This window comes from Adiantum capillus-veneris, chromosome 15, assembly GCF_014529385.1.
Source record: "Adiantum capillus-veneris isolate H3 chromosome 15, ASM1452938v2, whole genome shotgun sequence".
In the NCBI taxonomy this organism is placed as follows: domain Eukaryota; kingdom Viridiplantae; phylum Streptophyta; class Polypodiopsida; order Polypodiales; family Pteridaceae; genus Adiantum; species Adiantum capillus-veneris.
The window spans coordinates 98,290,874-98,316,363 of record NC_140945.1 but is presented as its reverse complement, the minus strand read 5'-3'; the positions used below and the strand labels follow the sequence as shown (position 1 = coordinate 98,316,363).

Here is a 25,490-nt window from a genome sequence, read left to right as displayed (position 1 = left end):
AAACAGACTTTATCTTCCAAACCAAAACTCTAAAAGGGATCCTTTCAAGCCTAGAATATTCTCTTAAAATTTTGAACAAAAGTTCTGAAGACATTGAATCTTGAATCTATACACCAGTATGTGCAAAACTAACACGAACAACAAGCTACCATGGCATGACTACAGGTAGGAAAGGATAGTGGAGGGCAAAAACCTACATAAAACAACATGAAGAAGTCACAACAACCCAAAACCTACAAATTATTTATATTTGAATGAACTTTTTATGTTTGTACATGTGTTTAAGGTATATACAGATCATACTTCCAAAAACACACCAACAGATACTTAACACAACCTGATAATTGGTGCTACATTAGTGACTTGCACTTCATGTACATATACGTAAGACACCAAGCTAAAAAGGCCACAAAATAAACTCGTGAAGATTCTCGTGTCACTCCATGGCATCACTATATGTACAATTTGTACAAAAAATGGTACTTCAAAATGCGAAATACACAATCTTAACAGTCGTCATGAAGACATAGGTGGTCAACATAGTAGGCAATTATATGTAGTTACCATTAGAAAGTAATTGGATCTTGTTTTTTTTTTGCTATGCCACATTTACAAGATCGTAAGTTAAAATTCTTGCATGATAGCTCCTAATTAGGTGCAAAATGCACAAAAAAATGAAAGTCTCTAATTGCTAGCAAGGAATCCAGACATTAGCACACACTATTACATTAAAGTTTTAAGGAAAATTTAAGTGTGTAAGTTTGCTATATTAATAATCTAATACTAATATGAATCTATGAATCAATGTAGCCATGCAAGGCTAAGTAGTTTATGTCGTTAGAAGTTCAATACGGAATGTGTGTGACCCATGAAATGAAGTTCCAAAATTGCATGCATATTTCCTTCATAGGTTTGTAGTTTATAATATGATTCGTGTTTTCGTTAAAGCTCATTCTTATACCCACAATCATATTCTTTGCGACCTACCAAGACAACATGAAAGTAGCAAGTGTAAGGGATCCATACCGGATACAAACAATAGCAAGAAAATACAAATTATGTCAATCCTATGTGGTATTACTCACATTACATCCTAATCAAAGCAATTGATCGTAATCGTGTTAAACATATGGTTAAGAGGGAGAAAACACTACAGAGGAGTGGGAAATTCTTTTCTGAGGAACTTTTATATAGGGCTTCTCTTTGAGGAAGACATAGGAGCAATGTTAAAAGTATCAAGAAAGCATGCATACTTAGTTTTTTTAAAAAAATCCCCGAAGGGAAGGTGCTAATGAACCTTCTTAAAGTGTAGTAACATGCCAAATCTTCTCTTTTTGTAAACATCGTATAACCATAAGGGATTTTTTTAAAGAATATTAGTCATTTTTTAGGACAGTAGGGATACGTTAAAAGAACTTTTGTAAATAGCATATAACCAAAGCCTTTGGAGCAATTGATAGTGGTTTTGTTGTCTATGTTGGAGCTATTGTTTCAAGGATGTCGCGGATCTCTTCACCATGGACTTTCAGAGTGTTGTTAAGAAGAATTAGGGAGTTTGATGTTGATATATGTAATGAGGCTTTTGTAATTGATCACAAAGTGTTTTGCACTAAAAAGCTTTACATTCTACGCATACGATAGTACGATGTTTAGGAGGTGGCAGTTTCTAAATGAAGGCTATTTTGTATGCAAATGGATGGAAGAGAGCATCATCTATGATTTGTGGAGCTTACCGCATTCTTTGTGGCTCTCTATAGAAAGCAACTAGTGCAAACCCTGTATTTTTTTCATTTGCCAATTAACATGGGCGCTACAGAAACAACCTGCGAGTATGGCACATATGTTTCTTAGTTTTTAGGTGTGCATACCATGTTTGTTTTAGTAGTATAATATGGAGGTATATCTCCTTAATTTTGGAGGTGTACGTACCATGGTTAAGTCCCTCTCTCCCCTCCTTTTTTCTTTAAAAGGGAAGACCTTCTATTATCCTCTAAATACAGTTCGTGATTAAGTTGAAAAACATTCCATGAAGGTGTTAAAGAATGAGATCGAAAGTGGCATTCACCATTGAATGAAAATACGGTTTTTTTTACATAAAAAAAAAAAAACCTTCCAAGCTTGTAGTGGACATAAGTTTTAAAAAAGACCTAGTGAGAAGATCAAGGCAAAGGGACTCGTAGAAAACACTAAAAGACTTTAGTAAATGTCAGTTTAATGCTACAAGGCTAGTTTCAACGAGGTTTTGCAACTATATTCAAGGTCATACAAGTGAGCGTCCAATAAAATTGGCATTGTTTTTCGGTAGAAAGGGAAGGTGTATGCCCGGGGAGTTTCAACCCATGTACAATGGAGCACCTTTGAAATTGTTCTAAGGTATGCCAACGTCTGTCTCCAGACACCTTGTTTCTAGAAGCGATTCGGTAGGTTGCCACATCACTTGGAGAAAACCAAAATTCATAAGCGTTGCACACATGAAAAAGAAGGAATGGTTGAGAGCTTTGCTCCACTTTTCTAGAGTTTTGGTGCCATGCCCTCCTTGTGCACAAGACCCTTTGCAAAGCTAACATTTCGCTCACACGTGGAATCCATAGGCAAAATCTGATTGGCAATGGTAAATTGTGTAAGCAACCCTACTTTCACGCATTCGATGTTGCGGTGCGAATCTGACTGCTAGCTCAACGTTTCCAAGACGCAGCGGCTTTTTTCTCAATCATGTGCGGACCCTTATAAAGGCCCCTCGATGGCAGGCCACAAGAGGTGGTAGCACCTCGACTATATGTGACACTGGGAAAGTCAAGGGATCGACGAGACGGATGTTTAATCCACCATTGATCACATTCCATTGAGGAAAAAAATCAAGGTTCCCCAGCGCCGCGATAGCCCGTTGAACGCACGACCTGCACCAACACAGTCCCGAGACCTATCCAACCAAGCTATGGCACGTCATTGGATAGAATGCGAGGCCGAGAATATAAGACCTACCCCCCCTTTGCACGTTGATCCCACGGTCCAAATCATTCGCCCCTCGCCAATGAAGCGTTGCCGTTGATCCCTCCTCCGTGATCCCGTGTCACTTATACACCAGGGTGGCCCTCCACACTATCTCACACGGGGAGGTCCAAGTGGGATCAATGGCTGACGTGATTTGGGCCGTCAGATGCACATCTGTAAATTTAGGACATTTGATAAATTAGGGGAGAAGAGTAAATTGGTGGTAGTCTGCGCCCCATGACTTGAACCCCCGACCTCCCCATTGCGAGCCATGTGCCCTAACCACTACACCCACATGCATTCGTTGAAATATATGTGATTTGAGTATGTCATATTGTAAATGTGGGCCGATTAGTATGTCGTACCCATTTTAAAAAATAAAAGATCAACGAGAATCATCTATAGATGCTGGGGGACTCGGAAACAAAGACTGAAGCTCTCTCTCTCTCTCTCTCTCACACACACACACACACACACACACACACACACACTCACACACCCAAGTGTGGTAGATTGGTTATGCCATTTCCCTCTTGAATAACAGGTCTTGAGTTCAACTCTTCTCGTCGGCTAGAGCTTTAAGGTCTCTTGGGATAGTTTCCTACGATGTTAAAACTCTCTTCTTCTTCTCTCTCTCTCTTTCTTTGCATGAGAGGTTATCTGAGGTGCAGTCCAACAAATAGCTCTCTCTCTCTCTCTCTCTCTCTCTCTCTCTCTCTGGATAGCTTCCTAAGACGTTAAAATCCTCTTCTTCTTCTTCTTCTCTCTCTCTCTCTCTCTCTCTTTGTGCGCAGAATTCCCCCGACTCTCTCTTTGGACCATTCCTACAACACCTCGTGCAGTCATCGGTGTTGGGTGCCTGCGTACGCAAGGAGAAGGCATGCGGACGCGTAGGGGTAGCTAAGTAAATTCGGGGCAAATTTGTAAATTCGAGGCAGCCGCCAGATCTGACGGTCCACGATTGGCGCGCCCCGCGTTTTCCTCCTCCACCATTGATCCACGATTGGCGCGCCTCGCGTGTGGTATAGTGATGAGGCAGGGTGGCGGCAGGAGATGATGAATGCAGCTACAACAAAATTAAGAGCTTCCATTCCTCGCGTCGCATGCAGAAACTATTTCGCAGTTCCTGGCATGATAACGATCAGCAGCGAGGGTTCACGCAACCCAAGTGCTTTCAGCGCGACAGAGCAAAAAGCTTCTTGGGTTCACTATAAACACGAGGATGGGCTTGACCCTTACAGATGGACTGCGAAGTGAGTGCTCTCTCTGTCTTGACGCATGTGCTTCTTGCTTCTTCTCATTGTTTCTGCTCTGTGCAGAGAATGTCATCACGTTTTGGAAGATCGGCCTTGGCAGGAGGTCTTGAAGTTCTATTCGCATGTTGCAGCCGGAAATCTCTCTCTTTCTGATTTAACCTTCTTTGGGAACTTTCATGTAAGCTACATTTGTGATTATCTGTAGACAATCTGCTTAACTGGCTTTGAATAATTCCTTCAAACTGTTTACAGAACAACTTTTCAAGTGGAACACACATGTTACTTATGGTGTAGGGTTTGCTTGTTGTGTTAATATGCCCGAAACTTTACTAGAGCCAGTCTCTGTTTAAAGCGTGCTAGTCTACTGTAGCCTTAATATGCAATCCTCAAAATTGCAAAAGAAAATTCTTATCCCTTCATGTTCCCCACAAGGGAGTGTGCTCCTTGTATATAAGGAACACATGCTCAACAGGATCGTGGAAGACATAGGCGCAACTTGCACAATACTCCAATTATACTATCGGTAGAGTCAACCGCCCAACACAGGCTTCACATCGGTAAAGTGTCCAATCAAAATTGCGACGTCAACTGTGTAAAATCCGCCGTAAATTACGCCCGATTGTTCGGGCTGCCACGTCATCTGTCGTACGGAACACCATGTAATCTCTCTCTCTCTCTCTCTCTCTCTCTCTCTCTCTCTCTTAATGTCTCTGGCCAAGCTTCTAGCCACGTCATCACTTTTGTGACATACACTTCCGGAAGAAGAGTTATTGTTCTCAATTGCATTGGACCACTTCAAACCATGTGCTGACAAGAGACGCAAATCACTCTGTCGGGATCTTAGACATGAACCATGATCATTATGACTTAGCCATCATAGCGAGACGGCATTCATCTCTCACGAATGTCTCGATGCACTAAATCTCATCACTCCAGTTACACATCAACAAGACAAAATGCTCTAGTCATTTCATCTTATACACATTCATATTCAGACAAAAACAAGTGAAAGAGTACATCTTGCATTTGGTTCTTAAGGGATTCCGAATCACAAGCCCAAAACATAAAGTGCAATAGGTAGAAGGACTTCAAAGGAAATGAAGCGGAGAGGTGCCACTCGTTTTCTCTAGAGGCGAGTGTGTAGATGTTTCACAGGGTTGTCGTAAGATGCATAGCACAAACACACAAACAGCCATTGCCCCTCATCTTCCGCCGCTTTAATGGAATGTATTTGGGGGACATGCTGGAGTGCGTCCCACTGTAGATTTTCCAACGTACTGGTGGTGCAAAAGAAAGCTCCTAGATGCCCTTCCACAGAGCAGGACTTGGAGATGTGCAAGCATATGCTTGAGTGGGCACCTTCTTTTATGAATGCCCTAGTGAAGACCATGGTGCATGCACACAACAAGGGAATCATATACTGTGACTTGCACCCGTGGAACAACATGAAAACGTGCACTTCTGGTATCGCAAAGTGATGACATGGCACTAGGACCCACTGGCATAGTTACAGGGAATGACCGTTTTTAGGTCTCAGTTCTCCGGTCCCCATTCTAACTTCCCGTTTCAAATCCTGGTTTTGTGTTTCAAATGTGAGTATCCGTAATAGGGAATGGCATTTCATGCCCGTTGCCGTTTCCGGTTCTGCGTTCCGATTCCTCGTTCCGGGTAACTATGCCCGCCGACAGACAAAAAGAGAACGCATTGATGACATGGTAAATTGTGGCGTGTTTTACGAAGCTGCCATGTGGCAATTTTGATTGCCAGTTCTTAGCAGAGGTTTTGGGTGCATGTTTTTAATAGCATATGTTTCTGAACTTGGCACCAATTTTTTGTATCAGTTACTTTTTGGACCTGATTCCTCTAAATATGTGCTCGATGGGTCGTCTACGATAGATCAATGTATGGTTACATACTGCAAAGCAACTTGTGGGTAGTTATACTCTATGCTTATTAATATTGAGAAAGTATCGGAAGGGATGCTAGACTCTGGGTTCAGTGCGTCTAGAAGCGGAACTTCGTGGCTTCATGTCTTGACTAGTTGAGTTTTGAAGTGCAAGTGTTTAGTTTTTGTTTTGGTCATGTTTTGTGAGATTTCTGTCTTGTCCATGCCAAGCCGGTTTCATATGGAATAGTCTAAAAGCCTCAAGGTAAAGCTTTACTATCTAATGAGTATCTACCGAGTCCTCCTCCATCCACTTTGCATCTAGAGCTGGATAATTCGTGAACTTGATCGAATACTTGCTGACCAGCTCACCCTTCACGTTCCTTACCTTGTGTTCTAGGATCTGCTCAAATATAACAATCTTTTTTGTTTCTACTATCTCTGGTTCCTTCTCAAACCCCCTATCCTTTGGCACTTCTTCCTTGAAAGAACTCCAGACTCACATGGAATGCATCGTAAATCTTCCAATTATTGAGTAACTCCGATCGAAAGGATACATTGTTGATTCTTCGGGGATCTTGAAGAGCCTATAGTATCTCATACTTAGCTTTGGGAAAAGCTTCTCCTTAACCTTCATTTTTCTAATGCGTGCCTTCTCAAACCCAAGGTTGGATTATTTCCAAGATTGCGAAGCATGAGAAGTGCACTATGATAAGGCACAATCATAAGTTTAGAAACACACTACTTTCCGAGTTCATCGACAAAGTTTTATTTTCCCAACAAATGAAGTGCAAATGTGAGAGAAGTGGCAAGGCTCATTTTGCCCCCAAAGCGTAAAAACCACCCCATGTGGAAGCGAAACTTCGCCGCGTTGTGTCTCGATTACTTTGAGTTTTGAAGTATAAGTGTAAAAGTTTCTATATTGTTCGTGAGTTGTGAGATTACCGTCTCTCTCTCTCTCTCTCTCTCTCTCTCTCTCTCTCTCTGACTATCAAATAAATTCTCAGCAAGATTGTTCAGCCATGGAATTTCCTCGCCTCGGTGAGTCGAGCCTTCCTTGACTATTATCACCTTTGCAAAAGCTTCCATCTTGTTGAAGTGGTGTCACAAATTGCTGACGCGTCAAGTCATTGAAGAACAGAGCCAACCTTCAGATCACGGCCGAGGGGCCTAAATCATAAGAAGAACAAGCAATAGCAGAAGAAGAAGTCCTACCAACTTATGGGGACCCCATCCGATGGGGCCCCAGTGACATAAAGGAATTAAAATAAAGCAAGACCCACCAATACACAGCTCAGATTTTCCGTCGATTGCTGACGTGGCAGAACTGTACGGATTTTCGCGTTTCACACTGACAGTGCTGACGTGGCAAATTTCCGCAAAACGTGCTGACAATGCTGACGTGGCAATTGTACGGAATTCCATGATTTACGATGGCAGCTTTTTGGCATTGCTTTTGGACCAGAAGCTTTTTGAGTTTGAAGGCTTTTCATGTAAACTGCTTTTGGGGCCTAAAGGCCGGCCTTTAAATATGAGGCCATGGGCTCATTCCTGGGCATGCTTCTTGGAGAAGTGCAGAGTCTGGAGTATTGGCTTGTACTATGTTGATGCAATATAAAGAAATAGCGAAAGGGGTGCCAAGGTTTGGGGCCAATACTCTTTGGGGTGGAATTCCGCCACTCCGTGTCGCGTGTGCTCTCTCTCTTTCAGTTCAGTTGTTATTGAAGTGCTTAAAGTTTGTTCAGTCTGTTCTTTTCTATTTGCACGTGGTGCCCATTTTGTGACAGTGGTATCAGAGCATCACCGTGATGCAGCAGGGCAAGCCAGTTGTCCTCAAAGTTTGGTTGTTCGAACAAAGCCTTGACTGACCTCTCTAGTTGTTTTCTAGTTAGATACTTTTGAATATTTGTTTGAGAAAGTATTGTTTGAAATCTGTTTGAAATGGATGCTATCTGTTTTAAACGTGTCTTGGTGCCGATTTGAATTGTTTGACTTTGATTTTAAATACTGGTTACAATGATTGGTGATTTTACTCCCTGGTGGAGAAGTGAGAAATTTTGTTTTAGTATTGTTTGAACCTCCGAACGACGCAGGCTGATGCCTGGGGAGCGTTTCGTTGTATGTTTGAAAACCTCGACGCAGGCCGACGTCTGGGGAGCGTTCTGTCGTATGCTAGAAAACCTCCGAACGACGCAGGTCGATGTCTGGGGAGCGTTCGGTTGTATGCTTGAACCCTCCAAGTGATGCAGACTGCGGTCTGGGGAGTGTTTGGTTGTACACTCCTTTGAGCTCATGGCCCATACCTTTTTAGGTTATTTGCGGGGGGGGGGGGGTGACGAGGTAGTCGTTGAGTAGCTTCATACCGCAGACTGTTTGTCTCGGGGAGTGCTCAACGGTGCTGTTTGTTGTGTCTGTAACATGCATATGTGAGCATTTTTGTTGCATTGTGATGTGCCAACCACTGAATATTCTTAACTGGATGAGATTGCCTGGGTATGTAATTTTAGTGCATCAAGACACCTGTGGAAGATTAGTGCAGTATGAGTGTGATGGCTAATTTTACTACGCCGGAATATCAAGAGTTCCGGTCTGGACGAAAGGAGAAGCCAACTCCTTGATCAAAGAGCCGAAAGGATTAGCCAACTCCTTAACAAAAAGAGCAAACTGATTGTCCCTCGGAATGACCCTCGGAAATTTTTGAGCTAACTTAAGCTGATTTGCAGATATGCTGTAATCGCGGACGATTACTTTCTTTCAAGAAGGGGGTATGTCACAAACTGCTGACGTGTCAAGTCATTGAAGAACAGAGCCAACCTTCAGATCACGGCCGAGGGACCTAAACCCTAAGAAGAACAAGCAACAACAGAAGAAGAAGTCCTACCAACTTATGAAGACGCCGTCCGATGGGGCCACAATGACATAAATAAATTAAAATAAAGCAGGACCCACCAATACACAGCCCGGATTTTCCGTCGAAGATTGCTGGCGTGGCAGAATTGTATGGATTTCCGCGGTTCACGTTGACAGTGCCGACGTGGCAAATTTCTGCAAAACGCGTCGACAGTGCTGACGTGGCAATTGTACGGAATTCCCTGATTTACGCTGGCAGCTTTTTGGCATTGCTTTTGGACCAGAAGCTTTTTGAGTTTGAAGGATTTTCATGTAAACTGCTTTTGGGGCCTAAAGGATGGCCTTTAAATATGAGGCGATGGGCTCATTCTCGGGCATGCTTCTTGGAGAAGGTGCAGAGTCTGGAGTACCGGCTTGTACTGTGTTGATGCAATATAAAGAAATAGCGAAAGGGGCGCCAAGGTTTGGGGCCAATACTCTCTGGGGTGGAATTCCGCCACTCCGTGTCGCATGTGCTCTCTCTCTTTCAGTTTAGTTGTTATTGAAGTGCTAAAAGTTAGTTCAGTCTGTCATTTTCTATTGGCACGTGGTGCCCGTTTTGTGACAAGTGGTCGCTCTTCTTGTCGGAACAAGAGAAGTGTTGAGCTACTCCATGGAAATAACTGCAACAGGATAGGAAAAGACTTCACTAAGGGAACCTAGTGCAAGTTCATTGAGGATTTTGGAGAAGAGAGGAAATCAAATGATAGTGTATTTGAGGGTTCCGACGACGCAAAAGAATTAGCTGATGGTTCTTGAGAGAATTCAGACGACTTAAAATGAGGTGCTTGAGGACGGGGGAGGCAAGTAGGGCTACCGATTGGTCACAAGCCACAAGAAAAGAAGAGAGGTAATGTAGGTCTACCAGATAATTTGGTCAAGGTACTCATTGACCTAAAGTGGACGGAGGAGGAGAATGTCGCAAATTCTCTTCAGAGAGAGGTGTACCTTGAAGCTTTTGGATTAGCAGCAGTGGTTATGTTGAAAGTTACCAATGAATCAACAAGTTAAATCTGGTGCAATGTGGAATGCACAAGAGGGGAGCCACTCCACTCTTTTGTCACAGATTGCCTAGATTGATTAAAGTCACTGGTTTCTCTTAGAGATTTTAGGGATACTGACAGGCTGATAGTATTTTACGGAGTGACTTTATGAATACATGGACATTGAATTGGAAATTTCCTTGATTGAATTGAAGGCATGTGCTCTTTCATGTGTGTATTGTTCGAGATGTGTAGAGAAGATGAAATGTCTGCAGCATTTTGTTTGATGAATGGTTTGAACTTGGTGCATCTAGGCATCTGTTAGAGATCAACGAGATTTGTTGTCAAGTGCACATCTAACCCTATGTGCATGTGGACAAGGAATAACTCTTATTTCTAGGGCTTATGATAGCCTAGGAAGTGTTGTGGCACCCTTGTGAGCCTGTACTTGGGACGTGCATGTCCAGTCACTTGAGATTAGTTGCATATCCTTTGATTGCACATGAGCATAGCCAATGTCTGCTACGTTTAGGCATTGGGGAGTGTGTTAGGAATGGGATCGTGCTAGCTAGGGTGGATGAAAGAGAAACATAGTGCAAGTGTGTGAGTGTGTGTGTAAGCAAGTTTATCACTCAAGTGAATTAGGTTCCAAGATAGAATTAGCTTGGACTCATAAACACAATCTTGAGTATTGATTTAGTTTAGCACAGGCTCACCATAGACAAGCATGTAGTGCAAAATAGAGTTGTTTTTATTCATTCATGAGTAGCTCTACAGCCTTGCTCCACAGCATGTGGGATAATTCCACTCTTCTCTCCTTGATTCACACTTTAGTACAAAGCTCACACTTTACAATCCTCCCCTTGAGGTTTGGACTATGACAAAGTATTGAAGATGCAATATCCACACTAAATGATAAGTTGGTATCCACACAGGGTGGTAATATCCACACAGGCTGACAAAATCCACATAGGATGATAATATCCGCACAGGAAAAAAGTCCTCCCCTATAAAGTAGAGAGGATGCATCTTCAAAATGCGTCTTCATAAAAGACAAGGTTGTGCTCGTCTTCGTCTTCTTTGTCTTCTACCATGTAAGCTGACCCTTTGATAGGTCTCTTTCCTTCGTAGCTTCTACTGTTGCTTCTACTACTGCTGCTTTCTCCACGCTACCACCTCCATTTGAGTAGCATCGAGAAGGAGGGTGTCCCTTCTTACCACATTTGTTGCAAGGTTTGTTTGTGTAGCAGTCTTTCGCTACGTGTCCCATTCTTCCACATTCATAACACTTTCTTTCGGTTGATAATGTCGATGACGAATATCTTCCCCTTGAGGATGTTGTGATAAAAGCTCCTCCTGATCAGGTTAATGAACCTTTTTGCTTTCTTTCTTCTGCTTGGATTGAGTTGACATCTTGGAAAGGTGGAGCCGGTTCTTTTTCTTCAAGAATTGTGACTAAGTGGTCATAAGTACTATGCTCTTAAGCCTATTTACTAGGCTAGCAATGTCCTCCCCTTCAGTCATAATGATTTTGTAAAGTTGTCTTTTGAGACTAACTTTACTTCTTTTGGCCTTGGCTCCAAAATTACTTTCTAGGACATGCTAGGCATCATGTGCATGCTTACATTCGTCTATGAAATGCACATAATTGTCATGCAAGGAGGTGATGATGATTCCTAATGCTTGTTCATCTATGTTGTGCACTTGCTATGAGTGTAGTTGCCCTAGTGTGAATTCCATCGAGTTCGGCTTGTTGCTCTAAGGCAGTGCTGATGACAGACCATAAACATTTTTTTCATTTAGTAACCTCTCAACTTCGTTTGCCAGGTGTGAAACCCTTCCCCGTTGAATTTTTCTATTCCCTTGTCCCCCATTTGTGCTAATAGAGGGGTCTTAGCTTAGGAGACTCTCCTAGCCAGTGTCTACCTCTTTACACGAGCACAAATAGCCCTTGAAAAAGTTTTATTGGCAAGTTGTCGTGCTTGGTTGCAAGGATTTTAGAGTTTAATTGTGTGGAGAGAGAGAGAGAGAGAGAGAGAGAGAGAGAGAGAGAGAGAGAGAGATTCCTGTAATTTTGTGAAGCTCCTCTTCACAGAGTGAAGTCACTCTTCACAAAAAAATGTCTTCTTTGATTGGTTTGATATCTAGCCAAGCCGATGTGGAGTGATCCCCTTTTGAGTGCTAAGTGCTAGATTGATGGCCGCCTTTGAAATCCCGTGTCGATGCTTTGAATTTTTTTTGAGATTTGAGACCTTGGCTAGGTGCTTAAGGTTCCCCTTGTGGGACTGGCCCCTTATGTGGTTTGGGAAGCTTCAAAGCCTTAGAAGATGAGTCCGTGGAAAGGAGTTCTTACAAGGTCAGGCAGCGGGCAGCAAATCTGGGCAGTGCGGGCAAGCACTTAGCACTCAAAACTGGGCAGCGGGCATGGTGTCCGGGCAGGCAGGGGCAGTTGGGCAGGGCCTTCGGGCAGGCGTGCAAGGGCGTCGGACGGTGCTAAGCAGCAGGCGGCCGGTCGATCGTGAGGGGAGATCTGTCGGTTGGATGGGTTCAATAATGAAGCTCGGATTGTAGCCGGTCGGGCCTGCGGCCGTTTGGACCGGGAATTCGTACTTGGACTTAGTTGGGACTCAAGCTCAAGCACACAGTGGGCATTGAATGCACACATACACACACAAGTTGAAGTTCTGCAGTAGAGATTCTAGAGTGTAAGTTTGATTAGGCACAACTTAATTGGGGTATTACTTCTTGAGACCTGACTCAAATTTGGCATGCATAGGCTCAAATGAGAGCACTCGGGACAGGCTACGCACACACACCAATGGTAAATGCCAATTTTGCTAAAATAAGGGGCATGTTTTGAATGCAAAATGCAAGTTCCTAATGAAAATTAATGAACTCTGACGCTAATTAAGCTTCCTATTAGCTAGTGAGTAGTGGCCCAAGAGTCTTTAGCTCAAGAACATGCTCATGCTAGCCGATGGAATACTAATTAGACATGCATTATACAATAAAAGAGCAAACCTAATGGATCTAGCTAATGATGATTAATGAATGCTGATTTTACAAACATGCAAATACGTAATAGCAAACCTAGCTAGCATACCCGAGCTCTGATACCTATTGTTAGGAATGGGATCGTGCTAGTTAGGGTGGATGAGAGAGAAACATAGTGCAAGTGTGTGAGTGTGTGTGTAAGCAAGATTATCACTCAAGTGAATTAGGTTCCAAGATAGAATTAGCTTGGACTCATAAACACAATCTTGAGTATTGACTTAGCTTAGCACAGGCTCAGCATAGACAAGCATGTAGTGCAAAATAGAGTTGTTTTTATTCATTCATGAAATGAGCTTTAAGTAGCTCTACAGCCTTGTTGCACAGCATGTGGGATAATTCCACTCTTCTCTCCTTGACTCACACTTTAGGACAAAGCTCACACTGTACAGAGTGTTCCCATACAGTTGCATTAGTCCTCAACCTACGTATTTATGTGCATGTGACTCACCTCTTGTTAATAGTTCATCAACTTATTAAGAAGTGACATTTTTGCACCATTTTAGAAGTCGTGGGTTTTTAAGTGGTGTTGCCCTACCTAGCTCTTACCTTATATATAAGTGACCCTAGGGATCAATGCTCAACGATAAGTAAGTACCCGCAGTACAAGGACTAAGTACTCGCCGTTCCTGAGCACCCCTCTGGCGTCTTTGCACCAAATCAGCCAGCGTTTTCAGAATTCAGCCCATCGTACCATAGTGGCCACCATTTTCAGATTTCCACATCAATATAAAAACAAATACCGAAAGGGGCGCCAGATTTTGGGGCCAATACCTCTTGGCACAGAACTACGCCGGGCCGTGTTGACTCAAATTTTGAAGTTGTGAAGTATTTTAATGTGATGAGAGTAAAATTGGAGAGAAGTCCCTACACCAAGAGGAGGGTTTCCCAATCCACCTCCATGCCCATCTACGCCGTGGATTGCACCAAATTTTATGGAGACTTTCATGAAATCCATGATAGAGATGATGCTACAACAAGAGGCTCAACGGGCCACCATGGAAAGGGAACGTGAAGAACAAAGGGTAGCTATGGAGCTCGAGCGTAAGCAAGCACGTGAAGCTCAACGCATAGCACCCGAAGAAAAGAGGTCAGCTATGGATCTAGAGCGTGAGTAAGCATGCAAAGCTCAACGCATAGCAGCTGAAGAAAAGAGAGACCAACACATGCAAGAGTTGGTCCTACAAATGCTGTCCTCAAAAAGCGAACCACTCAAGGAGACCGGCGAGTCATCATGTAGCACAGGTAGAGACGACAACTCCAACACTCCAGTCATTGAGTAGTTTGACTGTCAGTAAATATGATGGTAAGATGGATGCTTCTGTGATTCATTCTTGGTTGCATCAATTTACTTTGCGACTAACAAGAAAACGAGTAACAGTAAATTTTTGACTGTTGCCATGTATCTAGCGGGTGATGCCATTAATTGCTATCAAGCTTGGCAAGAGACACAATTGGCCAAGCATCCTGATCGTGCCGCGGATGGCGAGCCACTGTTTTTCAGTTGGGTCGACTTCTAAGACAAGCTCAAGGCTCGTTTTATGCCACCGCAATACCTTGATCGATTAAAAGAAGTGGCAAGTCCTCAAGCAAAATGGAACTCCTATTATGTGTTTTTGTAACTGTATTTTGTAGACTGGTGTTCAATTGCGTAAGTTTGATTGCAAAGAGGCTTTCCTCTTTGGTTTGAACGAGTACATCAAACATGACGTGTAAGTCTTCGACCCAAAGGACTACAATGACGCCGTTAAAATTGCTCTCGTGGAAGAAATGAAGCACAACAAAGGTAAGCGGAAGGAGAACAAGTCAAGTACCCCTCATAAGCAACATAATGGAAAGACCAATGGTAAAAACAATGGTAATTCTTCCTCTTCTCAGTCTTCCACTATACCTAGAGCACAACACTCTTCACCTAACAGTGATAATAAAGAAAAGGCTAAAACTGAAGAACTTCCTAAGTTGATACCTGATGAAAAATCTGCTCAAGGAAGAGTAGGAGGTTGGTTAAGTCCTGAAGAATGAATCGAGTATAGAAAAGAAGGAAGATGTTTTTAGTGTCACACTTAAGATCACATGAAAAGAGATTGTTCTAAGAAAGCACCCAAAGAACTCACAAAAGCATTCATAGAACCCACATCTTCTAGTAGTGTCATCAATGAGAAAACTAATGTGCCCCTAGTTTCTAATGATCATCAGATGAGTTTGTCATGAAGTGTTAAGGTCATGTGAATGGTCAACGCATTGTGATCTTGTTTGATCCAAGCAGTATGCATGATGTGATTAGTGATTCTCTTGTGAAGAGCGCACGTTTAGAAGCTATTTCAATGTAGCATGCAATCCATTAACACGGATGGCAGTACCAATACTCAGTTAGCTGCCTCGGTATCCGAGAGGTATGACCACAATCGTTATGATTGTGACTCGATGCTTTGTTTGGCTCGGAAGTTGGAAGCCAAAGGCAAAAGCAGGAATTCACTTGAAGACAAAGTCAAAGGCAAGCTGGACAGAGGTTACGGTAATAAAGATTTGACAAAGGAGATCGGCACGTGGTGGTGGCCACAGTGGCCTCAACGTCAGATTTCTAGTCAAAGTGAAGGTGTCATCACTAGCTTTAGCCAGAGAGATGCTTGTGAGTGGCAGAGGGGCAGATAGTGCTCCCTCTGATTGATTTGGACCCTTGTGTAGGAGTTCAAGTTATTGGTTTTTGGACCCGTGGGTCGGAGTTTAAGGCACATGCATCTGGCAGGGAACCAATCAAGCGTGTCAAAGACACTATGGAGGGGCGCGCCAATTCATTGTTGTTGGTCGGATCATGGACAGGATGTGTTCTAGAGTTTATTATCTTGGAGTGTTATATTTTGCACATGATGTTCACATTTCACGAATGGGGATTATTGGACGTAGTCTTGTCTACAACTCAGATTTTCTACAGAGGCAACTGATGCTCAAGATGGCATTTCTTTCAGGTACAAAGTTGAGGAGAGCAACACCGAGGTGTATCGAGTAGTCTGCAACTGCTGGGGTGTACATGGTAGCTTCTTCATTGACTTGGTTTCACTATTGATGTCTACTATGAGTTGCAGAGAGGGTGTTAAAGTTTAGGCATCTCAAGTGAACTGCCCAATGTGAACAGAGTATTTATTTTGGCTTTTAGGGATTTATTTCACTTATTTGTCAAAGTCTGGGTAGGGCAATTTACTAAGATTTCTATACAAGAAACCCTCAGCCCCATTGTATTATCATCTGTTATCTCATTGCCTTGGTTGATTGGTTGAGTAGCTGGAGGGGATATAGAAGTGACAGGCTCATATGTATATCTGGGGGTTACATTCACCGCAACATCAGGGACCTTCTCCATGACACAGGCAGCCAGAGATAGACTTACCAGAGGATACGCATCACTAGCTCTGATGGAGAGACAGTGCCACCAGGCCCACTTCCAGGAGCCCCGGACGAAGGGGTGGCTCTTTGACACACTGGTCACACCTGCACTCATGTATGCCTCGGCCATTTGGGGACCGGGACTGGCAGACTCAGTATGGACACAGATAGAGAGGCCACAGATTATTATGATCTCCAGGATGATTCGCAGCAAGCCATCAGTTCCACACGACATTATTAGAGTTGAGCTGGCTGCACAACCGATGTTGGTAGAGGCACTCTTTCAGACTGTTTGCCTTCTTCGCAGATTCAAAGATATGGATCCAGATAGGATCTCTCATAGAGCCTTCATTGCATCTAGAGAGATGGCACAGGCAGGGGACACTAGCTCATGGTATGCCCAGACAAGAGATTGGCTAGCTCAGCACGGTTTTGATATTGATAGACTACCACCACTCCAGTATGACACCCAGGCCCCGACCTATACCCTCTCACGCTCTGAGCGGAATAGGGTCATCAGACAGGAGATATGGCATACATATATTCAGAGGACATGGCGCAGGTCCACAGACACCCTACCTCCTAAAATGCTATATTACTATGAGCATTTTCTGAGGTTCTCAGAGCAGGGATTCATTGAGATTCCATCATACATGCAAGAGTACATGCCACACCGACTTCGGGTCAACGTTGGCCAGCTACGAGTGTCATCACATCAGCTAGAGATTGAGAGTGGCAGAGCCAGAGGCATACCACGAGAGGAGCGTACATGCCGGATTTGCCAGACGGAGGTGGAGAGTGAGGAGCATTTTGTCATGAGATGCCCAGCATATACAGAGCTGAGAGAGAGATATGGCATTGGAGACTCATTACAGCAGCATATGATAGGCCGAGAGCAGAGGAGGTTTGGCCAGTTCTTGGTTGCGGCTTTAGAGGTTTGAGAGCAGTTGTTACAGCCACGCCAGAGTCAGGATAGCAGGACACAGACTACCATCACACAGTTTTTCCGACGAGCAGGACCAGACCCCCCCACACTACCTACACAGAGTAGAGGGCTTACCCTTCTGCAGGCAGAGTCTCAGAGGGCACGTCGGAGACCGAGGCTCCCAGGATACAGGACACATGGGTGTCACGAGAGGGAGATCTCGAGGATACTAACCTTACACCATCAGTATCTAGAGCAGAGTCATGTACCAGCACCAGGAGATCCAGCATTCCAGAGATACCTGAGCAGGCCACCACCGATGTACCACATTCTCTACCCTACATATGTTGCTTGTTTTTAGATACCCTCCCTATCATCTCATGGTGGTATCACCTTGCAGCCCCTAGTTGAGCCTGATGATGCGTGAGCACACCTCGACACGAGGACCCACACTATACATTGTACACCACATGCACCACCCTACCACACCCTCTTGCATAGTATAGGCTCATTTCAGTTTGTACCCTTTTTTTATTTTCCGATGCCTAGAGCATCAACACATGTATATGATATTGTCTCATAGGTCGAGTTCGGCCTTTCGAAGACGTTAATAAAGCTTTCTTTCTTTCTTTCTTTCTCTCTCTCTCTCTCTCTCGTGCTTTCTCACCTTGGTCTACACTCTTTTGCATCGCCGACTTTGACAAGAGGTTCATGCATTGACAGGCTTCCGGTCATTCTCTTGATAGTTCCTGGGCTTCCCCATTTTCTCCAGACAGTTTGACTACAAACACCACATATCCTATTGGGGAGGACACATGTACGTCTATTGGCACTTCTTTTACGACAAGGAGTTGTTTTTACACTCAGTTCAAGACCTTCACGCAGTATCTTCACACTGTATCGGCGGAGTACAACATTTTGCTACACTGCTCGTGACGGCACTTTACCATGGAGATCTCTCGGAGGTTGGAACACCCCGGACTGTTGCTACTCATGGAGTATCCTTTAGTGGACATTGCAGCAGACATCTTCATCCTTTGCCTCACATCTTTGGCTTCACGTGGTTTGTTCAGCATCAAGTGTTGATAGGGGGTGTTAGATTTACACCACTCTACTGCTTCACACAGTTCTAGGACACTTCCTTGTACGGCTAGTGCCTCCGGGTTGGCCACCCATAGTCTAGGTTGTACCTTGTCTGGCCGCCCGAGTTTGGGGCCAACTACCCACTTGAGCTGGGCGTCCACCTGGGGCACTCCTATATATGGGGCCAAGGGGGTACCCATTTCAGATAGGCTGATACGTTGTATTGACAGGCCTTATGCTCTGGTAGTCAGGGGGGCTGATTGCCCCCTCTCCCCCTACAGCAGCGTTTGTCTCTCTCTCTCTCTCTCTCTCTCTCTCGCTTCCGCACACGCACACTCTCACACATTGCCCTACGTAGCTTTTACCCCATATATAAGTGACCCTAGGGGTCATTGCTCAATGATAAGGCAGTACCTGCAATATAAGTACCAAGTACCTGCAACACCTCAGTACTCCTCTGGCATTTTTGCACCAAATCAGCCATCGTTTTCAGAATTCAGCTAATCGTACTAGATCAAGCCAGTGTTTTCAGATTCCCGCATCAGATCAGCCAGCGTTTTTCAGAATTCAGCCCATTGTAGCTCTACGAGCATTTTCAAATTTAGCCCTCGGATCAGCCATCATTTTTCAGTTTTCAGCCCATCGCCACCACTGGCAATGCAGATCAGCCCATAGCCTCGTCGCCATTGCAGATCGTGGCGAGAATCCCTAGCGTTTTTGCATTCTAGCCCTTAGCCTCGGAGAACCAAGCGCCTAGCATCTAGAATCAACATTTGTGCAATCTAAAGCAAATACCTCTCTAGTGATAGAGGGGGGGGGGGGGGGGGGGGGGGGGTGTTTAGGACCCTATCTGGTGTCAGATCTCTCTCTCTCTCTCAGTCTCTCATTGATTAAAAGGAACTTGAGTACGCACTGAGCACTTATCCTGAGCACACACCATAAATTACTTCCGCTGCATACAACATTTGGATATGATTGCTAAGTGAATGAGAACTGAATGTGAACTGAATATGATTCTAGTGTATCAAGATGTCTATCTACACGAGATGACTGGATAGTGGTGTGAGTGCATTAAGAGTTCTAGTAGGATGAGATGGTTGCAGAGTGATCTAGGTGCATCAAGAGTTCGGGACGAAATAAGATGGCTAGATTGAATGATTGAATCACAAGTGTTCAGTGGGAACGAAGTGTGTGATTTGTGAACTGCATGTTATGTGGATGTACTGTCTTGTGGGGATGGTCACTGGCATGGTTTGCTTGTTTGAAATGTGAAAAGAAAGAATATGAATCTGATGGTAACAAGATTTTGTAGATCAAGACATCCGTGAAAAGATGAGTGCAGTCTGGATGTCTTGAAGATTTTGTAGATCAAGACTCTCTTCTTATCTCCACAATACTTGAAGTGATTGAAAGAGGATTTTCAGGCTTTGTCTCAACAAGGTAAACCTGTGATGTCGTATGTTAACCGTATGTCTCATCTAGGTGGACAATTGCGGAAATCGGATGAGGAAAGGTTAGAAGCCTTTCTCTTTAGATCGGACCACTCGATCAAGTTTGATGTGGAAGCTGGTGATCCGAAGACATTGCAAGACGCTATACGCTTGGCTCAACTCCAAGAGATGAAGCACAACAAGGTTAAGCTCAAGACGGTCTCAGGTAATGATAACTCTTCCTCTCATGACTCGTTTAAGGATAATGGGATTGGCAACCATAAAAAGAACTCTTCTAGTTCTTCTTCTCAATCTAATTCTCCATCTCATTTTCATCAAAGAGTGATAAATCTAAGGATAAGGGTAAAGGAAGATATGATAAACCTCAACTCACACCTGATGAAAAGATTGCTCAAGGAGTTTTAGGTGGTCAATTAAGTAGAGAAGAACAAGCATTGTATGGGAAGGAATGTAGGTGAAACCGGCCTGTTCAATCCAAAAAGGGCGGTAGACTTTACTTTAAACCTTGATTTAGCTTTCACCCATTATTAGTCGTCTATTTTACCTGTACTTTCAAGACACAACAAAGGGGAGAGGGATACAGGCTGCTAGATTGCACCTGTATGAGTAGACGGACACCAGATTGGCCCCTAACTTAGGCGCCCCTTTCGGTATTTCTTTATTGTTCAAAAGAGGGAACAAACGCTGTGGTTCCCTACAAGCTGCCCCGCACAAACTTCGGCTGAATTTCCACTGTTCCAGCCCGATTTCGGCAGCATAACTGTACTAGAACCCTTCACGGTCAGTATTCCCACGCATTGACTGACTTTCCCGACGCATACGGGCACTTTGCAAAACCTGGCGAGAATCTGCAGCACGCTGAATTCTCTGTTTTCAGCCCTGAAAATGCGCCAGATCGCCTGTACAGCGGTCCCCTTGCGTCCCCGAACCTCCTGGGGGTATTAGGGTCCGTTTAGGGCCAAAACCCTAAACCTGCAAAAATACACAGCAGGTTGTAATTCACTGTTTCGGGCTCCGTTTCGCGTGCCGGTCGCATCCCTAGCAAGTCCTCGAGCTCCCGCACCTGTAGGGCTACTTGCCCTTTGAATCGGACGAGATTTCTGGCGTGAAACCTCTCCGAATTCACCTGTACCTGCGGGGGGATTAGCCGCTAGCTAATCCAGTACCTGTGCAAGAGGCTCTTGCCTCGGCAATCGCGCATGAACCCACACAACTGTACATTGGTCAAATGAAGAGCCCACTAGAGGGGCATAACATACTGCCAAAGGGGAGAGAGAGGGCAGTGCGTAGCGTGCAGGGCATCACTCCTGGCACCGCACTGTGCATAAGAGGGAAAGCAAGCACTCCATAGCTCTTAACCTGTGACAGAGACTTGCAAAATGAGCCTCCCAGCTATAAATCACGTTTTTGCCTTCTCTATAAGTAGTAAACTGGCCTCAGAGTGCCAAGTGTCACTCATTTGTGCATTTTCCCGCTTTAGACCCTCGGGTCTAAAAATATCTCACCTGCAGCCTCTGTTGACTTGGCCACAGAGTAACAAAATGATCCCCATGTCAAACTGCACGTAATGACGCGAAGACATTTTCAGGTCCCAAAATAGCAGTTCCCTAAATTTTAGGAGATGCTGCCATTGTATCTTTCTAGGTCATCCGACCCTCTTTGTACACTGCGGCCACATCCAAAACTGAAATGTAGCCTCTGTAGCAAAGGATTCCACTTTGGCTAGTCAATGACCCCACTTGGCTAACCATAGTCCTTGTCCAACCTTAGTGCTCTCTTGCCCTCAGGCCTGGACTCCCTCTGGACAGTTCCACACTAGCTATGCAATGCAGGGCAGTTAGATTTCCCGAGGGGTGTTTCCAAAAAGTGAAAGTAAATAGATAATAAGAAAGAAATCAACAAAAAGGATAGATAGTAGTCACACGCTGGTGACATACCCCCCTCTTGAAATCTCAAACGTCCTCGTTTGCATCTATGTCGTCCATGCTTACTGTCAACACTGATGTATTCAACACATGTCGACACATATACGACACATACATGCTCATTGTCAACCCTGGTGTATTCAACACCTCGTCGACTCATGTATTGCCTGCGTGTGAACCCTGTCCCAATGACATAGTGGTAGCTTCGCACTCTGCCATTGCTTTGAGTCACTAACTTTCCAATGACAAAATGGTAGCTGCACATTTTGCCACTGTCTTATAGTACACGTTGGATCCCGTAACACTTTCGAGCATACCCAAACCGACAGTTTAAGAATGCAGTTACACATGTACTCTTTAATAGAAGCAATCACTGTATCCTTGACAGACTGACAAGAAATACTCACTTCTATAGCACTAACCAAACTTTTGGACATTCCATAAGAGCAATTGCCAAACTGACAATCTGTACAGCTCTAACATTCATGTAACAGGTATTTGATTTGAGCTCACTTTAAATACCATGTACATCATTTGTTTCAAAAGCCATTGTCACACTGACAATCCATTTAGCTTTGAAACTCAAGGGGTCAAGGTAGGTTGCAAATCGAAGGCTTCCAGGTAAAGTGATAACACAGTTGGTGACTCTGCAAGTTCACCTTCTTCCATCCACTTAGCATCCATTGGTGGATAGTTTCTGAACTTTACCAAGTAACGCCTAGCAACCTTGCCTTTCACTTTCCTTTCTTTGTGTGCCAAAATCTGTTCAGGGACCAAGATCTCGTCAAGTTCCTCGACTTCCGGCTGATCTTCAGCTGGCATATCTTCTAGCACATCACCCACATAGGGTCTGAGAAGACTCACATGAAACGCATTGTGAATCTTCCAACTGTCAGGCAATTTCAGCCTATATGCAACATCACTGATTATGTCGCATACTTGAAAAGGCCCATAGTAACGCATGCTGAGCTTTGGAAAGAGTCTTTCCTTGCCCTTCATCTTCTTTAACCTTGCCTTTTCAAACCGTAGAAGCACCCAATCACCAAGTGAATATACCACTTCACGACGGTGACGATCAGCTGCTTTCTTTTGCTTTGCCTGAGTCCTTTCTAAGGCCACTTTGACCTTCTTGTACATTGCATCCATGTCTTGAACATACTTATCTGCTTCAAATATCTTGTCCTTTGTATGCAGTATGGGAGGAACTTTCTTGCCACCTTCAACTATCTCAAAAGGTGCCTTGCCAGTTGATGAATGCACTGTATTATTGTATGCATACTCCACCAATGGCAAATACTGCTCCCACTTTCCTTTATGCTCTGACACATAGCACTTCAGCAGATCTAGGACAGTAGAATTTGCCTCTTCTGACTGCCCATCTGTTTGAGGATGAAATGACGAAGAGAATTTGAGCGTGGTACCCATATTCTCAAACAAGCCTTTCCAGAACAAACTAGTCATGCGTGGATCACGGTCGCTAATAATCGACTGTGGCATGCCATGATACTTGAAAATATTGCTCATAAACAAGCGTGCCATCTGATCTGGCTTTATCTTCCTCCTGACAGGAATAAAATGAGCCTGTTTGCTGAATCTGCAAATAATGGTCCAAATACCATCATTTCCTGTCTGCGTTCTTGGAAGATCAAAGATAAAATCCATAGCAATACTTTCCCATGGTTTATCTGGAATAGGTAGTGGTTGCAATAACCCTGGTGCCTTTTGCCTGTCAAACTTGACCTTTTGGCATATTAGGCATTCTCGCACAAAGGCATCCACATCCCTTCTCAATGTAGGCCAATAGAAGAATGTCTCAACCGCTTTAACTGTAGCATCGATACCACGATGCCCTGCATACGGTGGGACATGACTCTCTTCCATAACTTTGCGTCGCAATGGCTTTGTGACACACAATCTGCCATGCATCATCATGAACCCGTCTTTAAGAAGATAGTGTTCATGACGTTGTCCATCCATTAGTTGCTCGAAGACCCTTGCAAAATCTTCATCATTTGCATACTGTTCTCTCATATCATCAAGTTCATGATGATAAGGAATCGACACAGCTGAAATTTGTGGCTTCCTTGACAAGGCATCGGCCACAACGTTCTTCTTGCCTTCCACATGCACAATCTGAAAATGGAACATGGACAAGATATTTGCCCATCGCATATGCTTCTCAGATAACTTTGTTTGTGTCAAGAAGTATCGCAAGGTCTGATGGTCCGTTTGGACAACGAAATCTGCACCTAGCAGGTAGTGTTTCCAACTTAAGAGCGCATGAATCACAGCCAGTAACTCTTTCTCATAGACCTGCATGGTCCTCGGGTCTCTCTGGCGGTAGTTGAGACGGTAATGAATCGGAAAAACAGTCACTATACTGTTGTAAAAACATTGACCTTTCTTTATCTAGCACAGATAAATTTGATTCATCACAATCTGACACTTCACGTGCAAAAACCAAGTACGCAGAAAGATGCTTTTTCATTACAGAAGTAATAGCAGAAGCTGATACAGTAGGAATAGACTCCCCTTTAAGCTTTACATCCAGAATGTGAGTCTTTCCCCTGCTCTGTACAGTGATCTTTTTGTTGTAGGCATCCATGATTCCCTGTACACGAAACAACCAAGGAATACCTAACAACACATCACATCCGTCCAGTGGCATGATGTAAAATTCTTCAGCATCTACATAGGACTGGATATGTAGACGCAACTTTCCAATGATGGGCGTCACAGCCTCTGTATGGCCAGGACATGCCAAACCTGCCTCTGCTGTATACCCCATCTCTTCAGCTCTGATTCCCAACTTTGAAGCCAATTCTGGGGAAATGAAGTTGGCTTTGGCACCTGGATCAAAGAAGATAAGCACTGTTTGATCCCTGACCTTTCCCCATGCTCTGCAAAGCTCACTTGCATCTGAATTTGGCTTGTCGCCCATCATATCTGGCACTAGACCAGTCATGGGCTTCTTTCCTTTCTTGTCTTCCTTGTCATCAGAATCAGCTGGCCTTTTCTTTGTAGGACAGTTGTAAGCAATGTGGCCAGGCTGCTCACATATAAAGCATTTGTTTTCTGTCCTCAGGACCTTCTTTTGCTCTTCTGACTTGCGAGGAAAACGTCTTTTTCATTTCTTTGCTGGTCCTTTTTCTGATTCAGCCGTAGTTTTATCTTTCCCTGCGTTGGCTGACTCCTGAGTCCCTTTAGGAGCCTCATTGGGAACGTGCTTCTTGGCTGAATTTTTCTTGCCTGATCCTGCCTTGACGCCAGTGTTAAATTCACAATCTTCTCCCTTGAGCAAACCATTGCCAGTGTTTGCTACCTCCAAAATAGCCAGGGTGTACTGAAGGTGGTGGGAAGACCTGTTGCATAGCCTGTAGGTTGCTTCCCTGCCCATTAGAACCAGGTATAGGCTGCTGAAAGATGGCGGGCTGAACTGGTACAGTTTGAAAGACTGGCATCTCAGCCACCTGTTCTTGCACCTTAGGCATAAGTTGTGGAGACTGCATATTCTCCGTCAAGTGTACAGGTGTTTCCATTGACTGTGCGGTATGAATCACCTGTGCTCGAGCCTTAACAGGCTTTTGAATATGATCCAGTGACCCAACTTGCTGAGACGGAACAGGAGGTTGCAGAAAGGCTAAAAACCTCGGATTCTGCATTACTTGTG

General features: G+C 44.1%; 1 protein-coding gene across 1 annotated transcript in view; it reads left to right on the top strand.

Moving 5' to 3' along the window:
* Positions 1–3,891: 3,891 nt before the first annotated feature.
* The window catches only part of LOC147441131 (Pseudouridine synthase family protein), a 152,213-nt gene continuing 130,614 nt past the window's right edge, over positions 3,892–25,490 (top strand). Inside the window, exons 1-2 of the mRNA XM_086482848.1 lie at positions 3,892–4,244; positions 4,311–4,425. Of these exons, the coding sequence (XP_086338974.1) occupies positions 4,045–4,244; positions 4,311–4,425 (315 nt within the window). The 5' untranslated portion in view covers positions 3,892–4,044. The remainder of the gene's footprint in view (positions 4,245–4,310; positions 4,426–25,490) is intronic.